Source organism: Episyrphus balteatus, chromosome 2, assembly GCF_945859705.1.
Source record: "Episyrphus balteatus chromosome 2, idEpiBalt1.1, whole genome shotgun sequence".
Taxonomy (NCBI): domain Eukaryota; kingdom Metazoa; phylum Arthropoda; class Insecta; order Diptera; family Syrphidae; genus Episyrphus; species Episyrphus balteatus.
In genome coordinates, this window is record NC_079135.1 from 103,113,994 (window position 1) to 103,136,983 (window position 22,990).

Genomic DNA, 22,990 nt, shown 5'->3' on the forward strand with positions numbered 1-22,990 from the left:
ATTTCGCATCTTAAAAGAGGTCTTAACATCATACTTTTTTCTTCGTGAAGTCCTAATTCATCATGAAGGCTTTTTCTTTCATAAATTCGCATCTTAAAAGAGTTCTTTTCATCATACTTTTTTCTTCGTGAAGTCCTCATTAATCATGAAAGCTTATTTCTTTCACAAATTCGCATCTTAAAAGAGGTCTTAACATCATACTTTTTTCTTCGTGAAGTCCTAATTCATCATGAAGGCTTTTTCTTTCATAAATTCGCATCTTAAAAGAGTTCTTTTCATCATACTTTTTTCTTCGTGAAGTCCTCATTAATCATGAAAGCTTTTTTCTTTCATAAATTCGCATCTTAAAAAAGTTCTTTTCATCATACTTTTTTCTTCGTGAAGTCCTCATTCATCATGAAAGCTTATTTCTTTCACAAATTCGCATCTTAAAAGAGGTCTTAACATCATACTTTTTGCTTCGTGAAGTCCTAATTCATCTTGAAGGCTTTTTTCTTTCATAATTTCGCATCTTAAAAGAGGTCTTAACATCATACTTTTTTCTTCGTGAAGTCCTAATTCATCATGAAGGCTTTTTTCTTTCATAAGTTCGCATTTTAAAAATGGTCCTAACATCATACTTTTTGCTTCGTGAAGTCCTAATTCATCATGAAGGCTTTTTTCTTTCATAAATTCGCATCTTAAAAGAGATCTTAACATCATACTTTTTGCTTCGTGAAGTCCTAATTCATCTTGAAGGCTTTTTTCCTTCATAAATTCGCATCTTAAAAGAGATCTTAACATCATACTTTTTGCTTCGTGAAGTCCTAATTCATCTTGAAGGCTTTTTTCTTTCATAATTTCGCATCTTAAAAGAGGTCTTAACATCATACTTTTTTCTTCGTGAAGTCCTAATTCATCATGAAGGCTTTTTTCTTTCATAAGTTCGCATTTTAAAAATGGTCCTAACATCATACTTTTTGCTTCGTGAAGTCCTAATTCATCATGAAGGCTTTTTTCTTTCATAAATTCGCATCTTAAAAGAGATCTTAACATCATACTTTTTGCTTCGTGAAGTCCTAATTCATCATGAAGGCTTTTTTCTTTCATAAATTCGCATCTTAAAAGAGATCTTAACATCATACTTTTTGCTTCGTGAAGTCCTAATTCATCTTGAAGGCTTTTTTCTTTCATAATTTCGCATCTTAAAAGAGGTCTTAACATCATACTTTTTTCTTCGTGAAGTCCTAATTCATCATGAAGGCTTTTTTCTTTCATAAGTTCGCATTTTAAAAATGGTCCTAACATCATACTTTTTGCTTCGTGAAGTCCTAATTCATCAGGAAGGCTTTTTTCTTTCATAAATTCGCATCTTAAAAGAGGTCTTAACATCATACTTTTTGCTTCGTGAAGTCTTAATTCATCTTGAAGCCTTTTTTCTTTCATAAATTCGCATCTTAAAAGATTTCTTAACATCATACTTTTTGCTTCGTGAAGTCCTAATTCATCATGAAGGCTTTTTTCTTTCATAAATTCGCATCGTAAAAGAGGTCTTAAAGTCATACTTTATGCCTCGTGAAGTCCTATTTAATCATGAAGGCTTTTTTCTTTCATAAATTCGCATCTTAAAAGAGGTCTTAACATCATACTTTTTGCTTCGTGAAGTCCTAATTCATCTTGAAGGCTTTTCTTCATAAATTCGCATCTTAAAAGAGGTCTTAATGTCATGTTTCTACCAAACACAACAGATTTAAGTCAACTCTCTGTTTATTAAAAAGCTGGTTTTATTGAAAATTTGCATCAGATACACAATTTATTGAAAATGTCAAAATAAAACAAGTATTGTGTATTCATTTTTTTTTTAATTTCAGGAACCTTTCATTGATCTACGATCATTAACACTTGAAGCACTTTGCTCCAAAGCGCATTTTCGATGCTCCAATGCTGCTGCAGGTTGTACAGTTCGACTTCAAATAGATTTGCTGAATTGGCACGAAAAACAATGCGTCTGGAAGTCAATGAAATGTTTTATGGGTCGTGTCTGGGGTGATTGCACATGGCATGGGCGTGAAGCCCATTGGAAGGATCATCTTGAATCAGTGCATGGCGATAGAGTTTTTAAAACAAATGGAGCTGATTTAATATGGGATATGAATGGCAAAATTCAATCCTTGGCTGGCTATTACGTTTTTGAGGTTTTCGATGAAATGTTTAATTTCTATCAAGTCCACGATAGAGATCGAATACTTTTTACGATGACAGTTACGTCTACAGTACGTGATCGTAAGCTTAATTTTGCCTATGAAGTGGAAATGTTTCATAAAGAGAATGAAGCATTAGTGATAACACAACGGTTTCCCGTCCATAGTGAATATGATAAGGACATCTTATTGGATGGAACATGCGTTTGCGTTGCTCTAACAGATCTTTCAAGATTTTTGGGACAAGAAAAGGTTTGTTTGTTCAAAATATTTGGGACAGATTTTAAAGTGAACCTCTTTTTTTGATAGATTTTATTTTACCGTGTTCGTATAAATGAAATCAAATCACCAAAGAAAAAAGGACATAAAAGGACTTTCCGAAAACACCCTATCGATTTTCAACAAACAAACATTGAAGGAAACAATTTAAAAAGTGTTCCTGCTGGTGTTATTGTGACACGAAGACCTGATGATCCAGTTGCAATAAGTAAAGTTAAAGAGACAGAAGATGACGAATTGTCATCTTCTGAAGAGGACTCTGAGTTTGAAGCTTACATCGAGAAGAACTGGGGCACTCCTCAAATGAATTTCAATCGAAAATACCTGCGAAATTATGTATTTAAAGAGGGTGGTAGCTCATCATCGGGTTCATCGAATTTATCGGGATCAGTTGCTGATGATGGGCGAGTAAATAATCCACAAAGACATGCGTGTGAAGCAAGTGGAACTAAGACAAGAATGAAAAATGTTACTTCAAGTTTGCGTAAATCTTTTCGGTCGTTGAGAACGGATATAATTGATTTGAAAAAACCATTTGCAAAATCGCCAGAAAAGAAAGAAACTTTAATAAAAAAATAATAATTGTTGGAATTTTTTTAAACAAAAAAAAAATCGTCTTTTATTAAAATGATAATAGATTTATTTTGAGATATAGGACGTATATCTTTTTTACATTTACACATAAAAGTTGGATAGCTTCACTAAAATTGCACTCTAAAAACGAAAATGCTGTAGGTACCTATCTGAAATTAATAATTTTGAAATGAGTTTGAAAATTTTCACTTTTGACTTTGTTCAAAAAGTAGTCGTTGTGGTTATGCCTACAAACCTAGTACGCAGCTAAGGCGAAACGAAGTTTCCATACAAAAAAAGCAAAACGCAATATTTTTTTTTAGTTATTTTCAGATGTTTTTTTAAAATGTTTTTATTTGTATTTTAACTAAGATTAAGATTAAGATTAGGGTGAGAGGTGGGAATAATTCGCCTTATCACTGCGGCCTCTGATGGGCCTATTGTGATGTCCTCTTTCTAGAGTTCACGTAGAAATCCTGAGTTTAGAAAACTTAGTATGTTTTTGGGTGAACTAGCGGCAATGTTTTCCGCTTCGAGATAATACCCTCCGAGGTGACGTCGACGTGTATTAATTAAGCAATTACAGTGACACAATATGTGTTCTGCTGTTTCTTCGTCTTCGTTACACATTCTGCAGGTATCGTCTTGTGTAATGCCCATGGTCTTGAGATGTTTTTTTACTGAGCAGTGTCCAGTAAGGAAGCCTGTGGTTATGCGAATCTGACTCCTGGTGAGTGTGAGGAGTTGTTTCGTTCTGGCGTGGGAGATGTTTGGTATAAATTTTTTGGCTTGTCTGTTACCTTCCGTATGCGTCCAGTAATGATAAGCCATATCTCTTAGCCATTTATTGATGTAATGTTTTGCAGTGCTTGTTGGTATGCCACAGAATGGTCTTGGCATCATGAATGTAGATGCGGAACCTTTTCTGGCTAGTGTGTCTGCTATTTCATTCCCAACGTGACCGCTGTGACCAGGTATCCAAATGAGTTGAACTCTGTTTGTACTGGCAAGCTGGTGTAGAAGTTGTATACAGTCCCATACCAGCTTTGAGGTGACTTCACTGCTCCTAAGAGCTTGGAGTGCGGCCTTGCTGTCAGAGAGAATATAAATTTTTTTGTTTATTACAGCTCTGTTTAAGTTTTCTCTGAGGCAGAGTTCAATTGCGAATATCTCTGCTTGGAATACGGAATTGAAGCTGTCCATGCTCTGGTGCAGATAAGTTTTGGTGTTCATTCCGAATACTCCGGCCCCAACACCTTCATTTGTTTTGGAGCCATCTGTGTACCATACATGAGACTCGCTATTGAAGATGGGTCTGTTCTGTTCCCATTCACGTCGTGAGGGGAATGTGACCTTATAGTTTTGGGTGAAGTTATATCTTGGGAGACAATTGTCTACTAGAGATATTTTAAGTAATTCTTCCCTATTTAATTCAGTGAGAATATCAGAGTGGATTATCTTGGAATTAGAGTTATCTTCTGCGATGAGCCTGTAGCCGTTGACCATGGCTTCTTTCTTTAGTAGGAGATGGAGTGGTGGTAGATCTGTGATAACTTCTAACGCTGCTGTGGGGGCTGTTCTCATTGCTCCTGTAATATTTATACAAGCTAGTCTTTGTAGTTTATTGAGCTTGGCTTGTACTGTTTTTTGTTTTGTTTTATGCCACCAGACCGGTGCAGCGTATGTTATAATTGGTCTGGCAATGGCTGTATAGAGCCAGCGAGAGATTTTGGGGTTGGCACCCCAGTTTTTACCAGTTAGACATTTGCTGGTCCATAAGGCAGTCCTTGCTTTGTCAATGGTTTTCTGTATATGAGAGTTCCAGTTGAGTTTTTCGTCTAGGGTAACCCCCAGATATTTAACTTCCTTTGAGAATTCTATCGCTTCACCGAAAAGAGTAGGCCTTATAAGTTTGTGTTTATTTCTTTTTCTGGTGAAGGCGACTATGGTACTTTTTTTAGGGTTGACATTAAGTCCAACTTTTAGGCACCAGTTTGCGACTATATTGAGTGCTCTTTGTAGAAGATTCGAGATCGTGTCTTCGAATTTACCTTTAATGAGGATCACAATGTCGTCAGCATAGCCCTGAACATAAAATCCAGCATTGCTAAGTATGACAATCAGTTCATTAACTACAATGGACCACAGAAGTGGGGAGAGAACCCCGCCTTGAGGGCATCCTTTTGCAGCTGTGATTCTGATTTTGTCATTGCCCAATGTGGCATTAATTTTTCTGTGACTGAGCATATGTTGAATCCATCTGCATGTGGTAGGATCTACCCCTGTGCTGAGGATGCAGCGTTGTATTTGAGCATAATCAGTGTTATCGAAAGCACCCTCAATGTCTAGGAAGCAACCTATTGCAGTCTCTTTGTCGTTAAGGGATTTATCAATCCGCATTGTTAATTCCTGAAGAGCAAGCGTGGTTGATTTTCCTGGCTGGTAGGCATATTGGTTGTTGTGAAGAGGTGTTGTTTTCAATGGCCCGTCCCTGATATGCCTGTCTAGTATCTTTTCCATTGTTTTCAGGAAGAATGAGGTAAGACTAATTGGTCTGAAGGATTTAGCTTGGTCAGTTGGTCTTCGTCCTGATTTAGGAATGAATTTGACCGTTACTTCTTTCCAGCTTGTTGGTAAGTAACCCCATGCGTAGCTTGTTCTAAATATGTTTATTAGCATAGGTGTAATTAACTCATTTCCTTTCTGAAGGAGTGCTGGAAAGATTCCATCTTCTCCGGGAGATTTATATGGGTCGAAGGAATTTATTGCCCATTTTATATTTCCCTCATAGAACATATCCCTTGCTCTTTTCCAATCCTCTCTGTTTGGTCTGGTAAGCCTGAACTGGGGAGAAGGACTAGATAGATCTGAGGGTATGACTACAGAGTTTGGAAAGTGAGTGTCCGTAAGGATTTGTAACGTATCTGGACCATTTTCCGCACGCGTGCCATCCGTGTTTTTTAAGAGACCAATATGATTAGTGTGCTCTTTAGCGAGAATTCTGTGGATGCGAGCGCTGCTTTGTATATCAGATAGATCATTGCAGAACTTTTTCCATGATTCTCTCTTGGCTCTTCTAATCTCTGTATTGTAGTTGGTTAGGGAAGTGCGGTATGAGGTCCAGTCTCCATTGCGCTTGGCTTTGTTGAATAGTTTTCTGGTCAGCGTTCTTAGCTTTGAGAGCTTGGCATTCCACCATGGTGTTTTTCGTGTGCCTGATTTCGTTTTCTCTGGGCATGCGTTATGGTAGGCAGTGGTGATTGTTGCATTAAGACTGTTGCAGCTTATTTCTAGGCTGTCAATGTCTCTGATGCTGTTTGGACAGTTTCTGATCGTTTGCGAGATTTCTAGGCAGTAGTCGTCCCAGTTCGTCGCTCTCGGTTGTCTGTACGTTAAGGGGAGTTTTGATTCTATACATATATCAAAGCAAATTTGCCGGTGATCTGACATTGATGTTTCAGTCGAAACATGCCAGTTTTGTATAGCATTACCTATGAATGAAGTGGATAGGGTGAGATCAAGGACTTCTTCCCTGATTCTGTTCATGAAGGTAGGGCTATTCCCATAGTTTAAGATTTCAAGATTATTTTTAAAAATGAATTCTAGAAGGTACTCACCCCTTTTGTTTATGTTGGAGCTGCCCCATACAGTGTGATGGGCGTTAGCATCACAACTAATGATGATTTGCCGGCCTGTTCTGCCACAGTAGTCTATAAGATCCTGCAGTGGTGTGAAGCTTAGGTCGGCAGAATCCCCTGCCAGGTAGGCTGAGCAGATGACAGCTTCTGACCTACCCTCCGAGGTCTGCAGCTGGATGATAGCTGCTACCATGTCCTTGTTGGTGTACTGTGGAATAGGAATGGTTATTATAGATTTATTTATCATAATGCAAGCTCTAGGTCTACCTTCACTACTAGAATCATAAATTAGCTCACCTGATAGGCCTTTTATCTGGTCTTTCACTATGTAAGGTTCCTGGATAAAGGCTATATCAAGGTGTTCCTTATTGAATCTGTGGCTTAGTACTGCCGAGGCAGCTTTCGCATGCTGCAGATTAATTTGGATACACCTCAATCCCATGGTTATTGTTGAGCGGGTTTACTGGCAGGAGCGCCAGTATCAGCTTTAGGTGCAGTGGAAGGGGTATCTCCAGGGGTCTCATCGGTCTGAGATAAGTCTTCAGACGTCTTAGACTTCCTGGGGTTGGTAACCTCTACCATTGACCCACTGATTACAGGAGCATCTTTGTTGGCTTCCTGTGGTTTTACAAGACCCTTAGACTCTTGTGTCCTGGTGGCTTCCTGCCTTGAACTTCCCTTGATCCTAATTTGGATCTGAGAGAAGTTCAGGAACAGTTTGCATTTGGACTTCAGTATGGAGTCCTTGGATTTATCATCGACGGAGAAAGTGACGTGATATCCGCCGCTTTTTTCCTTGATGATCCTGAGGACTCTCCAGCCTTTAGTGTTTAAACCGGTGTTTTGTTTACCAAGCCGATTTATAAATATGTCCTTGGTGAGGTTATCATCTTCCGGGACATATGTGACGCAAACGTGTTGCTTGGGTATATCGTTGCCCTCAGTCACACGTAGTTTTGCATCCTTCCATGGCTTTATTTTACCTGCTGTAGACATGAGCCATTTCTTGGTCTCTGTGTCGTAGCAGGTAAAAGAAAGCCATCCGTCTCTGTCCGAAACGGCCACAAACTTGATTGTTGGACAGTTTTTGTCTGCTTTGTCCATCTCTTCCAGAACGCTTTTTCTCACCAGTTTGGTTTCACGCTCAGAAAGTGTTTGTAATGGGTGGAGTAAGTGCATAATCGCGACCTTACATTGGGCTGTGGCGTCCCGATAGGAGCTCCCTGATGTGCTTGGTCGCGATTGTTCGTCTGCTTTTCCACCGTTTCGTTCAGTTTTGGCGGCACTGCTGGGTTTGTCTTTGCTAGTGCTTGGGCTCAAACTGGTCTTCTCGTGAGCACGATGCTTCTTCGAGGCTGCTCCTGCAGGGGAGTTGTCAGCCGACCGTTCCCTTTTGCCCTTATTTGTTGCCTGCACTGATACGCCTGCCTTTTTGTCCGCTAGCAATTTTGCGTATCTGGCTTTTTCTATGCGCCTTGCTTCTTCGGGCTCAATGCCGTCTCTTATCTGCGCAGCTATACGACGTCTTTGTGCCCCAGTGAAATAGTCTTTCTGCTGGGGCTTGTTGACGTGTTCGTTACCCTCAATCGTAGAGCTTGGACCTTGTGGTGCCTGAGCATCTAGATTGCCCTTTGCATTGGGAACGGGCACGGCTCCTGTGTATGGGGGTGGTTCGATGAAATCCACATCCATATCAGTTCCTGGTGAGCGGAGTAGAGCTTCTTCATCTGACTCCGTTATTATTTGGTCAATCAAAAGATTTTTGTTTTTGTTTTTGTTTGTGTTTTTTTGTTGTTTGTTTTTGTTTTTTTCCATTTGGGTCCCACGAGTATGGCGAGAAATATGAGGTCAACTATCTACAGAGCTCCCATGTAGACGTGAGGCTAGTTACTATGCGAGGTCGCCCGGTATCGCATAGGGACAGTACGTTCGCGATGCACATGTTTTGTTCCCTGCACCATTCAGTCCTCGGCACGTATTCCAACTACCTTGACTTGGGAATTTTCTTTGGAGGAGGGTAAGGAAAGGTAAGTTGAGTAGGGAAATAGGAAAAAGGCGGGGAAGGGGGAGGGGAGGGGATGGCTGCATCTTAGCTTCGTATCTCCTCATAGGGAATGTTTAGTCCCAAGAGTCATTGACCTCTACTAAGCCTCTGCACCGCGACAAGGTGTGCAGCCGCGCAAAGGTGTATTTTAACTATTTTAACTTTGACTTTGAAGACTGAAAAATGTTTCGTTCCGCTTTAGGTGCGTACTAGGCTTTAATGTGGCAAATAAGGTCGTATTTTCAAAATATATAAAAAAAATTTGGATCGTTATTAACGGTACTTTCCATAGAACCGATTTCTTGAAGTCTGATTTTCTCGTAAACTACACGACCAATTTCAATGAAAATGTTAAAATTATGGAAAACAAACTCAAAATAATAGTTTTTGAATTAAAAAAAAAAAGTTGAAATTTTTTTTGAGAAATCAATTTTTTATAAAACAGCAAAATGAATTTTATTGAAACTTTGTTTTAATATCGATTATTGTCCTTTTAATGGCAAACTAATTTTTTTATATAGTAAAAAAAACTATTCAAAAAAACTCAACGATTTTCAAAATTTTTTGACATGATAACGTCTTATAAATCTATGAATCATGGCAGCATCCACGAAAAAGTGACGCCATTTTCTCCCGATCCTCCTGGAGGAACTTCTGTAGTAAAATTGAAGATTCTTCTGAGGCATCTAGACTCAGAAAAATCCTTTCAACTAATCCAACCATGCCGAGCTCCCTAAAAGACTCTAATGGCGATTGGACTAGCTCCTATGAGGAATCGCTAAACTTGCTACTAGACACTCATTTCCCTGGTAGCTCGAACTCAATAAGTGACTTTGGTCACCGACCCAACCAATTTTATCAAATTAGCAAAGATCTTATTTCCAAGGATAGACTAATATGGGCAATAAATAGCTTCCATCCATACAAATCACCTGGGCCAGATGGTATCATACCCGCTGAATTACAACACGTCTCAGATATCATACTACGAAAGTTGGAAATTATAATGATAAGCTGCATAAGCTTCTCGTATATTCCAAAGGCCTGGAGGGAAGCAAAGGTGGTTTTTATACCAAAGGCGGGAAAATGCTCTCATGTCACTCCAAAAGATTTAAGACCTATTAGTCTATCATCCTTTCTGCTTAAAACTCTAGAAAGAATGATAGATATCCATCTAAGACAGGAAATTGAACCATGTCTGATCTCTAAGGCACAACATGCCTACACTAAAGGGAAATCGGTGGAAACTGCTCTCCATTCTCTGGTTAGCACCATTGAATACTCTCTACACTACAAAGAGTACACTCTTGTCGCCTTTTTAGACATAGAGGGTGCTTTCAATAATGTCAGGAACTCAGCAATCATGAATGCTCTTGACAATCTCAAAATAGAAGACCCGCTTAAGAACATGATAGAAATCATGCTTAGTAGCAGGATTATCAGTTCAGAGTTGGGAAACTTCAAAACCCGTAGAGCAGCCAACAGAGGGACCCCTCAAGGAGGGGTCTTATCGCCTCTCCTATGGAACTTAGTAGTCAACGAACTGCTGCTAGACCTAGAGGGAGAAGGTTTTAAGGTTATCGCCTACGCGGATGATGTGGCAATTGCCGTATCGGGCAAATACCCACAGACACTTGCAGAACTTCTACAAACAGCTTTAAACAAGCTAATTCACTGGGCTAGAGGATGTGGATTGGATATTAATCCCCACAAAACGGATCTTGTCCTTTTCACGAGGAAATACAAGATTCCAGACTTCAAACTCCCTACAATTAAAGAGGTAACACTTACTCTATCCGATCAAGCTAAATACCTAGGACTCATTTTTGATAAAAAACTGACCTGGAAGCTCAATATTGAAGAAAGAGTTAAAAAAGCCAATGTGGCACTCTTTTCATGCAAAAAAGCCATTGGTGGCAAATGGGGATTTTCTCCTAACATTGCACACTGGCTGTACACATCGGTCATAAGACCAATACTTACATATGGGATGGTAGTTTGGTGGACCGCACTGGACAAAACGATAAACTTAAACAAGCTTATCAAAGTCCAAAGGTCAGCAAGTATGTGCATAAGCGGTGCGCTGAGGTCAACCCCTTCTGACGCCCTAGACATACTTCTAAATCTCACACCCCTAGACATCTTCAGCAAACAAGTAGCAGCTAGCTCAGCTACTCGTCTAAAAGCAACCTCTCAGTGGACCAGTAATCATATTGGCCACACAAACATTCTAAACAACTTCGGATTCCTTCCGGATCGTCTAGACTATACCACACCTCAACTGGTGTTCGATAATAATTTCCAGAACTCCATTCCCTCCAGAACTGAATGGGAGAACCTTAGTACTCTGGATAATGACTCTTTACACTTCTATACTGATGGTTCAAAAACCAATGAAGGTGTAGGAAGTGGCATATTTTCGGAAAAACTGAATCTCAGTCTCTTCTTCCGCTTACCAGACCAATGTAGCGTGTTCCAAGCAGAAATTCTGGCGATTAAGGAGGTTCTCTCTTGGCTCAGAGAAAACGTAATATCCAACACGGATATTCGGATCTTCTCGGACAGTCAAGCAGCCATTAAATCTCTTGCCTCCGTCTCTACAAACTCAATCACGGTCCTCGACTGTCAAACATCTCTAAGGGAGATGTCTGAGCAGTTTAACATTCACCTCGTATGGGTGCCGGGACATAGAGACATCCCAGGCAACTGCAGGGCAGACGAACTTGCCAAACTAGGAACAATTACTCCTCTTCAACCAGAAAGGAACAATATAGGAACACCTATCGCTACATGCAAACTTACGCTAAAGCAGGACGCTTTAAAGAAAACCAACCTCAGATGGACTCAGAGTAATACTTGCCTAGCTACTAAACAAATATGGCCTTGTATAGACTTGAAACGTTCAAAGGGTTTGTTAAATTTAAACAGAAAGCATATTAGCTGCACCATAGGTGTCCTTACAGGACACTGTCTAATAGGTAGACACGCAAAAAGAATGGGCGTGTTCTCTAACGATTTCTGCAGAAGTTGCATGGATGAAGAAGAAGAGGAAACTGTTCAACATCTTCTGTGCACCTGCCCTGCTCTCTCTAATAGAAGAAAACTCTATCTAGGAGAATTCTTCTACGATTACACTAGTGATCTAGTGAAAACGGACGTTAAAAGTCTATCTTCATTCATAAGAAGCACCGAGTGGTTCGGCTAGTGAGTCCCAACTTGCTAGTCTTTTGTGGTATCACAATGGATCCATAAGGGTCTAAGTGTGTCGGGTAATTTGCCTGACAGCCACTACTACCTAACCTAACCTAACCTCCCGTTCCACCTGAAATTTTAAGAAGTGATGTGGCAAAAATTTCAATGCAAAATTAAAAATAAACTGTTAGAAATACAAACATTTTGTATAGCTTATTTGAAAGATAATAACTTAAGGTTGAATACTTAAGAAGGATTTTTAAAAATTCCATCATTTAATAGGGTAAGAAGGGGTAAGTGGCTATTTTCTAAACGCACGCTGTAGAAAGTTGAATTTTTTTTCAATAGATAGATACATTTATTGTAAGGCTGACAATGGTATTGACAAAATTCTAAAAATTTCGAAATTGTTTTCAATAAATTATTTTATATACCTTGTATTTGTATACCATTGTTAAAAATTAAGTATGGCCTTTTTTTTAGAAAAAATATTAAACTTTTTAATGGTTATTTTTTTGGTTTAAGCTTTTCTTATAAAAAAATTGATATAATGAGGAAAGGTATTTTTTTAGGCAAAAATAATGGTACAGAATTATGGTTTTTTGTGAAAGTTATAAAATGCCCTACTAACAATTTTGCTTCTATAATGCTTTACAGAAGCAACAATTGCATCTGTAAAGCTTTATAGAACCAAAATTGTTTGTCGGGTGATTATTTTGTAAAAATTGAAATTATAAGGATATTCAAGATTGCATTTTGAAAACACAATGTTTAACTACAATTTGTATTTAAAAATATTGGCGCAAAATTTTAAGCAATTAAGTACCTAAATTGATAATAGCCTTTTCTCACCAGACCCAAAACGCGGTTTCCGGTAAAAAAATTTAAAAACTTGAAATGCGTTCCCACCGGAAATTTTCAGGTGTTCGTTTGACGTTTTAATTATTTTAATTCTTCCACACCCCATGCCCCTCCAAATTAATGGCAAAAAAAGAAAAAACGTACTATTTTGAACGGTCTTTTATTGTTTTTTATTAAACAAGTAAAAAGAAAACATTTAATAGCACATAAACTTTAAATAAAATCTTGTGAAATTATTTTTTTGTTCATTTAATTTGATGGCCATTTCTCCCAAACGTCATAGTTTAAGTCATCAGACAACATCTTATATTCTTGTTAAGTGTTTTCTTTAAAGACAGAGAAGTACAAAAATAGATTTAGTTCACCCAAATTCAATTTAAGTACAGCGCAATAGAGAGCTGAATTGTTTCACTTTTCAGGTTTTGAGTCGTTTTATATAGGGGAAAGTGGCCTAAAATGGCACCCCAAAGTAAAATGGCCCCCTTGCTAGAAATCATAGAATCGAAAATAATTAGAAAGTTTTATGAACGCGATTCCTTAGTTTATCTGGCAAAACCAACATATACGAAATTTCAGCAACTTCAAGAAATTATTTGAAATTTGACAGGTCAAACTGTCTCTATCCACCTCAAAAAGTACACTCGTTAAAATTTTGTAATATTTTTTTTGCTAAAAAAAAGTATAAAAAACATTGTATTTTGGAAAAAGAAGTTATAAGTTTCTTATGAATTTACTGAAATAAGTTGGTTTAAAACGATTTTAAATTTGTTGGTGCAAAAATTAAATTGAAAAAACTCAAAATGGGCAAAATGGCCTACTTAGTGCTCGGGTAAAATGGCATACCTATTTCACATGTCATTTTAAATTTTTTTCACATTTTCATTTTTTTAAAGTGAAAATAGTTGCTATTTATGAACGATGTACAAAGTGGAAGTCCTGGACTGAGGAAAGCCCTTGATTCCGTCAAAAACCTGGAAAAAAGCATCAAAAACATTCAAAGTTCCAAAAACTACAAAAACGAGACGAGCAACCAACATGAACTGGGTTTTGAGTGACTCGTAGAAAGATCTGGGGGGATTTAGCACCACTTGTTCCAAGAAAATGGAAAAGGAGCCCTTTGACTCAATTTTGCATTTAAAATCACATATGTTTGGACAGTGTGCCATTTTACCCGGGTAAATTTGATCAGTGAAATTTGTAGACGTCTTGAAAATTAAAAAAATTAAATACCTACTTTTTGAAACTTTTTTAACTCGCAAATGAAAAAAATGTGAGAGTAATATATTAAACTTTGAAAAGTATATAGCATTTAAGTTTTAATGCTGCTGTTTTTCTAGATATATGACATTTTCCTTAGGGGAGCCATTTTAGGCCACCTTCCCCTAAAACTTGTGTTTTACGAACAAATCTGCTGAGTAGAAAGGTATAGTAAAACCTGAGTTTTGGAGTAAGTTTTGGTTTTTTTTTTTTGCGAAAACCGCGTTTAAGCTCAGTGGGAAAAGACTATAACGCCATTTAAGTAAGTTACCGCCATATTATTCCCTAGTTTAAAAAATACATCTGGATGTAAAGAAATTGAAATGTCAAAAATAAATCCAAATCCATGATATTCACTATCACACAGGCAAAAAAATAGTCATTTTTAACTATTTTTTAACTAATTTTATAGTTAAAATCGGGATAACTATTCTGGACTTGGATTTATTTTTGACATTTCGCTGCCTCAAAACTATAATGTTCTATGTCGAAGAAATGGAAAAAATGACTTTTTTATATCAAAATTTTCGTCTTTTCAATGGCTACAAGACTGTGTCCACAAAAATTTTATTTTTGGCTTAATACAATATTTATGGCCAAAACAAATATTCAATTTTCGGATATAAGGGCTTATACTCAGTACTATAAAGTTCTTAGTTGACATAGAACAATTTGCCTCATTTGAACCCCATACAAAAATTACTACTTTTAAGTTACATAGAACATTTTACATTTAAAAAATAGCAGCCGGACTCCAAAATAAAATCTTTTAAAGCAATATTGAAAGGTCATGCGGCAGGTCGATTATGGCTTTTTTGAAATAGTTACTGACAATAATCAGCAATAGTTTGTAAGTAAGTAATTATATTTTTTTGCTAATTTCTTGGTAAATACTAATTTGAAATCTTTGAACTTGTTTGGGCATGATGCACTTCATTGAATTTATGTTTTTTAATAAAAAAAAACAACAAAAAGCTTAAAAAGCAATATAATTACTCCAAAAATATTGTTTGTTTTGACTGTAAGTTGGTTATTTTCATATACCGTACTCATTACTATAATGTTGTATGTCAAACATAGAACAAAAAAATCAACTGGAAATGCAGGGAAATCAAATAAATGTTCTATGTCAAAACAGAAAAACGTTAATTAAACAGATTTCCAGCATGAAAAAAGAAATTTTAGGATTTGAATCGATAGATTATCCACCTACGGTAGTTAATTTACTATTTTCATGCAAAAATACATAAATAAAGAGTGAAATTCAGATACTCCAAACTTTGTAGTCGATTTTCTCGAAACATTTTTTTGAAACATAGAACATTATAGTTTTGAGGAAGCGATTTGACAATTTTATATCCAGATGTATTTTTTAAACTAGTGAATAATACATATGGCCGTAACTAAGCCACGGATTTAAAGTATTTTTCTTGATTATAAATTAATTTGGATGTTTTTTTTTATTTTGAATTTGACAGAATACTCGATCTAATTTTTTCATTAGCATTTTCGAAACACATACATTTACACAATACTTTTTGTTTGTGGTTGTGTTTTCAAGGAAAGTACTGAGTTTTGGTTTTGGAAGGGCTAATTCAACTATGATTTCGAATGAAAATAATGTAAAAATTAAAAAAGAATAATTGTGAATTAAACAGAAAAATAACGGTCACTTTCCACTTCTCCAATCAGTCTATTGATCGCTAGGTAGCGCTCAAATCGGTTAAAAGAACTTCGACTGTCACTTTTCTGTCAAAATTGACATTTGCCGACGCCGACTTGCAATTTGTTTTCATATTTTTATTTACTTATTATTTTACAAACATTTTTAAAGTAATTTAATATTTTTTCATTTCTAATATTAGTATTCACCTTTTCTATAAATTTATAATGGGTGTAACAGTTCTTTTACCCTACCAAGTACCCGAAGGCAAAAGTGGTTCCCAAGCAATAGAATATCTAACAAAACGTCTCCTAGCACTTGGCGCTATCCAAACTGGCCATTTCCTAGTCGATTGTGAGACATACATTTCAACACCTCCCAACGGGCCAGCAAAAACAGTTCATGTTTTACACAATTCCGAATATCCTGCATCAACTTTTTCCATTTTAGACAATGGAAGTCGTCATATTCCCTTAGTTGCCGACAATCTATTCGATTTATTGATGTTAAAAATGACTTCGGTTTATTCTTCGAAAAAACAAACAAAAATTGAATCAAAAGGCGCTCGATTTGAATATGGAGATTTTGTTATCAAGTTAGGCAGCGTTGCAATGATGGAACATTTTAAAGGCATTTTAATTGAAATGGAATACCAACCGTGTGTAATGCTTTCCAATTGTTGGGAAATGATGCGAGAGGTTTTGCAAGGATTTCTTGGAATTAGTGTTCCACCGGTGTATCCAATATATTTCCTTATGCCATCGATAAGTAATATGGGACATACTAGTAAACAGAATGAAATCTATGAACCAATTGATACGATAAATCAGTACTTGGAACATTTTACACATTACAGGAAGCCAGTGTCTGGAAGTCATTTGCAAGTACCACCAAATATGAGAGTGTAAAATAGTTTTATATAAATAAAAATTTAGTAATTAATGAAAAATGGGTTTGTTTTATTTGATATAAAATGATATGCAGTTTTAAAAGATGTCTTTGTTTTATTTATTAGTCCAATGAATCCTCTCAAGATTGTGATTAGTTGGGATATGTCTCTTTTGTAAGTTATAGATATTGGAAGCTTCCGAGCAGAGTACCAAAAAAATAACTACATGTTGTGTTCTTAGTTTTACATTACTTATGGATACTCTATTCAAGTTCCTACCTTGTGGCGTAACCAGGGTTCCCAGGTTTTCAAAATAAAAATCCCCTTTTTTTAACACCAAAAACGTTTATTTTTCCCCTTTTTCGTAAAAAAAATTCCCCTTTTTTCCAGTAAAAAATGCAAGTATATTTATTTTTTTTAAATTTTTTTATTTAAATCTTTTTTTAAACTTATTAATTTTGTATTTAATTTATTCATAAAAATAAAAACTTTATAATGGACATAAGTAAATAAAAAAAATTAACAAAAATGAAGCTCAAAATACATATTTCATTTTCAAACTAAAATAGTACAGGAAAGTTAGTAAAAAAAACAGGCATATTGTGGAACGAAATATAGGACGGCTGAATTTTTCAAATCTGAAAGAGGGGTATTAGAAAAGCTTAAGTCCTGGTTTTCGGGACGGCACCCCCCTGGCGAAATCCGCCATTTTGGAAAACGCGAATCGCTCCATATCTCCAAAACTATTTGTCCTAGAGAAATGGTTATCATCCCAAAGTTCTTGGAAATTTAATTATCTTTTTCTTTGTGATACATTATTTTTCTGAGCAGGCAATAGTTTTGAGGTTATGTTGTTTTAATTAATTTTTTTTCGGTTTTTTTTAGTTTTTATCATTCCCGCTAATAGTAACATAATTTTGTAAACAGTTTAAGTTATAGACCATCAAATTACCAATAATTTGGTATATTTTTGAAAGTCATGCGATGTATGAGTCGAAAGTTATTGATCTGAAAACTATAGTCTAAGTACAGGAAAGTTAGTAAATAAAACAGGCATTTTGTGAAACGAAATATAGGGAGGCTGATTTTTTCAAATCTGAAATAAGGGTATTAGAAAAGCTTAAGTCCTGGTTCTAGGGACGCCAACCTCCTAGCGAAATCCGCCATTTTGAAAAACGTAAATTGATCTATTAATAGGTATCTGCTACACTATTGACTTGACCGAATAAGTTACCAAAGTTAAAGGTAATATAAATATCTTTTCTTGTGCATTCACTGTTTTTCAGCGAGGACAACACTTTTGAGGTTATGTTGTTTTATTTTTTGTTTTCTTTAATTTTTCTCAGTCTCTATGATAGAAATATAATTTTTTAGCATGATTAAATTTGTAGAACATCAAATTTCCATTAATTTGGTATACTTTTGAAGATTATATGACTTTTCAAACCAAAGATACGGATTTTTGAGAGCAATCCCTTTCAATATTTTCAATAAATATACTAATATGTTTTTGCATAAGATATGAAAAAAAGACTAAATCGTGTACGTAATGTAAAAACAAGAAACATATGATATGAGAGGGAGTTGTTAAGGTGGGTAATGGTAAAATTTAGAATATTGTGGTACACATATTTTGTTTTAAGTCAAACATCCACATTTTATGATTCTAAAACATTATGTTTCTATCATAGAGACTGAGAAAAAATTAAAGAAAACGAAAAATAAAACAACATAACCTCAAAAGTGTTGTCCTCGCTGAAAAACAGTGAATGCACAAGAAAAGATATTTATATTACCTTTAACTTTGGTAACTTATTCGGTCAAGTCAATAGTGTAGCAGATACCTATTAATAGATCAATTTACGTTTTTCAAAATGGCGGATTTCGCTTTTCTTAAGCTTTTCTAATACCCTTATTTCAGATTTGAAAAAATCAGCCTCCCTATATTTCGTTTCACAAAATGCCTGTTTTATTTACTAACTTAAATATACCAAATTATTGGTAATTTGATGGTCTATAACTTAAACTGTTTACTATTAGCGGGAATGATAAAAACTTAAAAAAACCGAAAAAAAATTAATTAAAACAACATAACCTTAAAACTATTGCCCGCTCAGAAAAATAATGTATCACAAAGAAAAAGATAATTAAATTTCCAAGAACTTTGGGATGATAACCATTTCTCTAGGACAAATAGTTTTGGAGATATGGAGCGATTCGCGTTTTCCAAAATGGCGGATTTCGCCAGGGGGGTGCCGTCCCGAAAACCAGGACTTAAGCTTTTCTAATACCCCTCTTTCAGATTTGAAAAATTCAGCCGTCCTATATTTCGTTCCACGAAAAAGTCTATCTTTCCTGTACTAAAAAACAGTCAAAATAAAATTTATGAAGTATGGAACTAATTCATAAATTTTATTTTGAGGGTTAATCTAAAATATCAGTGCTAATTTAATAAAAAATGGATATTATTTTCTATATTTAATGTATTTTTGTAAATCATATAGTATTTATGCCGATTAAGGCATGCTTTTTTAACAACTTCTTCTTCTTCTTCTTCCTTTTTTTCTCGGCGCTGTTATGATCTCGATGTCGAGGGGATCATAACCTTCCCACGTTACTGCTTCACACTAGTGATCCGCCTGTGGGGTTCGCCGAGTTGACCTCAGAAATCGGCGGCAAGCCTCCCGGTTTTGTATTGTTCCGTTTCTGAGGCCAACTGAATGCTGGTGTTTTTGCATTTGCTTGTACCAGGAGTTTTTAGGCCTACCTTTATTTTTATTTCGTGTTGGAACGTTATATGATATTGCTTTTTTGACGGGGTTCTCAGGATCTCTCCTTTGAACATGGCAATACCAACTGAGTCGGTCGTGTTCAATTTTTTGGGAGATGGTATTTTTAACATGAAGGCTTCCTCGGATCTTCGTACTTCTAATTCTATCAAGCTTTGTTACTCCTGCTGTCATGCGAAGCATCTTCATCTCAGCTGCCGTTAACTTACTCTCATACTTTTTGTACATTGTCCAACATTGTGAACCGTATGTGAGTGCTGGACGCACAACTGCGGTGTAGAGCCTTCCTTTCAGCTTAGGGGGCATTTTTCGATCACAGAAGATGGCAGAATTTTCCCGCCACTTCATCCACCCTACGCTTACGCGATGATTGATATCGTCATCACAAGTACCTTCGTTATTTATCATAGACCCCAGATATTTAAACTTTTCACACTTGGGAAGCACTACACCATTCAAATAAATGTCAGGAATAGGCCTGTGTGGATCAGAAAATGGGCAGCATAGGTATTCTGCCTTTTTCCCGCTTATGCGGCACCCACTACCTTCTAGAACATCCACCCATACATCAAGTGCTCGTTGCAGGGATATCGGGTCTTCACTTATGATGGCTCCATCGTCAGCAAAGAATAACTGATGCACTTTTGGGTCCGTCACTTTGCCTTCAAGCAGGTAATCAAGAACGGTAATAAAGAGCAGAGGACTCAAGACGCTTCCCTGGTGTACACCTACTGTGCTTTTTTAACAACGATGTCTTAAAAATGTATAAGTGTTTTTTGTTACTTTTATTTTTTTTACTACCGCGGCTGCTGGCTGAAAATTTCGTTTGATATACCCAAAAAAGTACAGATTCCCTTAATGAAATATTTTGAGGAGTGAATTAAAAAATGGAAGCACCCTAGTTTTTAGTAGAGCTGTCAAATTAAAAAATCCACTTAGCGTGGAATACGATAGTTTATTTCGAAATTAAGTTTTATTTAAATTGATTCCATTGTTCAAAGATTGTGTCTAACGTTTTTGTAAGTTTAAATTTTTCCCCTTTAAGATATTTTTTCCCCTTTTTTATCCCCGTCCCCTATTTTATCCCTTTCTTCTAAGAAAATCGGCAAAAATGGTGATTTTCCCCTCAACCTGGGAGCCCTTTATTTATTTATTTAATATGTTAAATGCTAACATTAGAAATAAGCTTAAATACTAACAATGGAATCATTTAACTTAAACTCAATATAAGAGTAATAATTGTCAATTAATCACAATAAAATATACATATATTAACATTGAAACTAAATAAACTAATATAAATAACAACAGAAAAAACAACATTCTGGTAAATTAATTAAATTGATTAAAGAAGCTATTTTTGAATTTATGGGATTTAACATTATCATTAATAGAATCGATTATATGAAAGTTTTTGTTAAAAATATTAATTAGTTGATTCATAGAGCTATTGACGCCATAGTTAGATCTACTAAAAACTACACAAATTGGTAACCTATTTCTTAAACCAGCACGCCCAACATTAAAATTCAGTCGATCCAACACTGAAGAAGATATTGAGCCTCTTATTATCCCAATTATAAAACATAATTGCAAATACTCTCTGTGAACTGAAAGTGATGGTAAATTAATAAGTTTAAGTCTATCCGAGTATGGAGGTAGGACAATTCTATCGGACCATGAAAGAAAACGCAACGAAAATCTCATGAACCTTCTCTGAACACTTTCAATTGTGTTTATATGAATCATATAGTAAGGTGCCCACACTATACATCCGTATTCAAGAATTGGCCTTACAAATGAAATATATAGAACCTTCAAAACATATGGATCCTCGAACTCCCGCGCAAATCTTTTGATGAAGCCAAGTGTTACATTGGCTCTTTTAATAATGTGGTTATAATGATCAGTAAAAGTTAGTTTCGGATCTAAATTGATTCCTAGGTCAGAAAAATTTGATAATTTACATAATTGCGACGAATTTATCTCATAGTTATAAGCAATTAAATTTTGCTTTCGTGTAAAGCTCATTGATTTACACTTGTCAATATTTAATATAAGGCGATTTGTGCAACACCATTCCCAAAATCTTTTTAAATCTTCTTGCAAGAGCTTACAATCGGATAAGGAATTTATTGTTCGAAATATTTTCACGTCGTCAGCATAAAATAAAGTTTTTGAGTTTTGGAAAACAGAAGGAAGGTCATTTATAAATAACACAAAGAGCAATGGGCCTAGGTGACTTCCTTGAGGTACACCAGAATTTACTCTAAAGTTCTCAGAACAGTCATTTTTAAACAGTACGCAGTAATACCTGTCTACAAGGTATGAAGATATCCATGAAAGAAAGTTCTCATTTAGTCCAATTCTTGTTAGCTTTTTCAAAAGTACTTCATGGCTTAGTTTGTCGAATGCCTTACTGAAATCAGTAAATATGCAATCAACTTGTTGCTTTTTCTCAAAAGCATCAATGCAAAATGTTGTAAACTCTAGTAAGTTTGTTATCGTCGATTTTTTCTTCACAAATCCATGTTGATTTTCACATAAAACAGAGGAACAATTAAAGGAAAGAGTGTCACATACTAAGGATTCAAAAAGTTTTGGAATAACGGACAATTTGGCTATGGGACGATAATTAGTGACCAAATTCTTAGGGCCCTTTTTATGAACCGGTCTGAGGTAAGCATATTTCCATAGAGTAGGAAATTTTGAACACTTTAAGGATTCATTGAACAAGAGATATAATGGGTAAGACAAATAAGATGAACATTTTTTTAACATAAAAGCAGGTAAGCCATCTGGACCAGGACTTATATTATCTTCTAGTTTTAATATTTTATTTATGATTGAGTCTTCAGAGATTGAAAAATTAATAAACGCCAGATGAGAATACTCTTCCGTTGAAGAATAATTATCTGTTGCATCAGACGACAAAGTATCGGCGAAGGCACTTTTAAAATAGTTGGCAAACATTTTAGATATAACTTCTGGAATATGACTGTTTGCATTTTCATAGCTCATATTTAATGGATAACCGTCGAATTTTCTTTTAGTATCAACATATTTCCAGAAATTTTTTGGACTTGATTTAAGTTCACTTTGAGTTTTTGCAATAAATTCTGAATAGATAAAATTAGTGTAGTTTTCAAATTCATTTTTATGCTCCAAATATACATTGTAATCTTCATCAGTCCTAGACTTACTAAACTTTACCCAGGCTTTGTTTCTCTTGTTTTTTAAAGTTTTTACATGCTTATCGAACCATGGCGGATTAGTTTGTTTTTCTCTTATTTTTCGTAAAGGAATAGCTTCGATAAAACAATCAAATAAAACATTATAAAATTTTATAGTCATGTCGTCTAAGTTTGAGTTTAAAAATATGGTATTCCAATTTATACTATCAAGTAAGTTAAAAAGTTGATTGAAATTACATTCTTTAAAGTTAAATTCTAATTTATCATTACAATTACTAGGTAGATTATAAACACTCAAGCTCAGGGAAATTGATAATGCGGGGTGGTGTCGGTCCTCTTCAATAAGTTTTGAGCCACAAAGTTCAACATAGCTGTCCGATGTTAAACATCCAGAAAAGTAAACAAGGTCCAGAATTTTATTAAATTGATTG

At 35.6% G+C, this 22,990-nt stretch overlaps 2 protein-coding genes across 4 annotated transcripts in view; both read left to right on the forward strand.

Annotated features, from left to right (window-relative positions):
- Nucleotides 1–3,065, forward strand: part of LOC129910530 (E3 ubiquitin-protein ligase siah-1) — a 29,641-nt gene extending 26,576 nt beyond the window's left edge. For all 3 annotated transcript variants that reach the window (XM_055987950.1, XM_055987948.1, XM_055987949.1), the window contains 2 exons: nucleotides 1,851–2,432; nucleotides 2,490–3,065. In XM_055987950.1, the coding sequence (XP_055843925.1) occupies nucleotides 1,851–2,432; nucleotides 2,490–3,038 (1,131 nt within the window). In that variant the 3' untranslated portion in view covers nucleotides 3,039–3,065. The remainder of the gene's footprint in view (nucleotides 1–1,850; nucleotides 2,433–2,489) is intronic.
- A 12,721-nt stretch (nucleotides 3,066–15,786) lies between these two features.
- On the forward strand, nucleotides 15,787–16,636 carry LOC129910276 (mediator of RNA polymerase II transcription subunit 20). The gene has a single exon (XM_055987598.1). It carries the CDS (start codon nucleotides 15,915–15,917, stop codon nucleotides 16,593–16,595), a length of 681 nt encoding a protein of 226 aa, XP_055843573.1. The 5' UTR covers nucleotides 15,787–15,914; the 3' UTR covers nucleotides 16,596–16,636.
- Nucleotides 16,637–22,990: the final 6,354 nt, after the last annotated feature.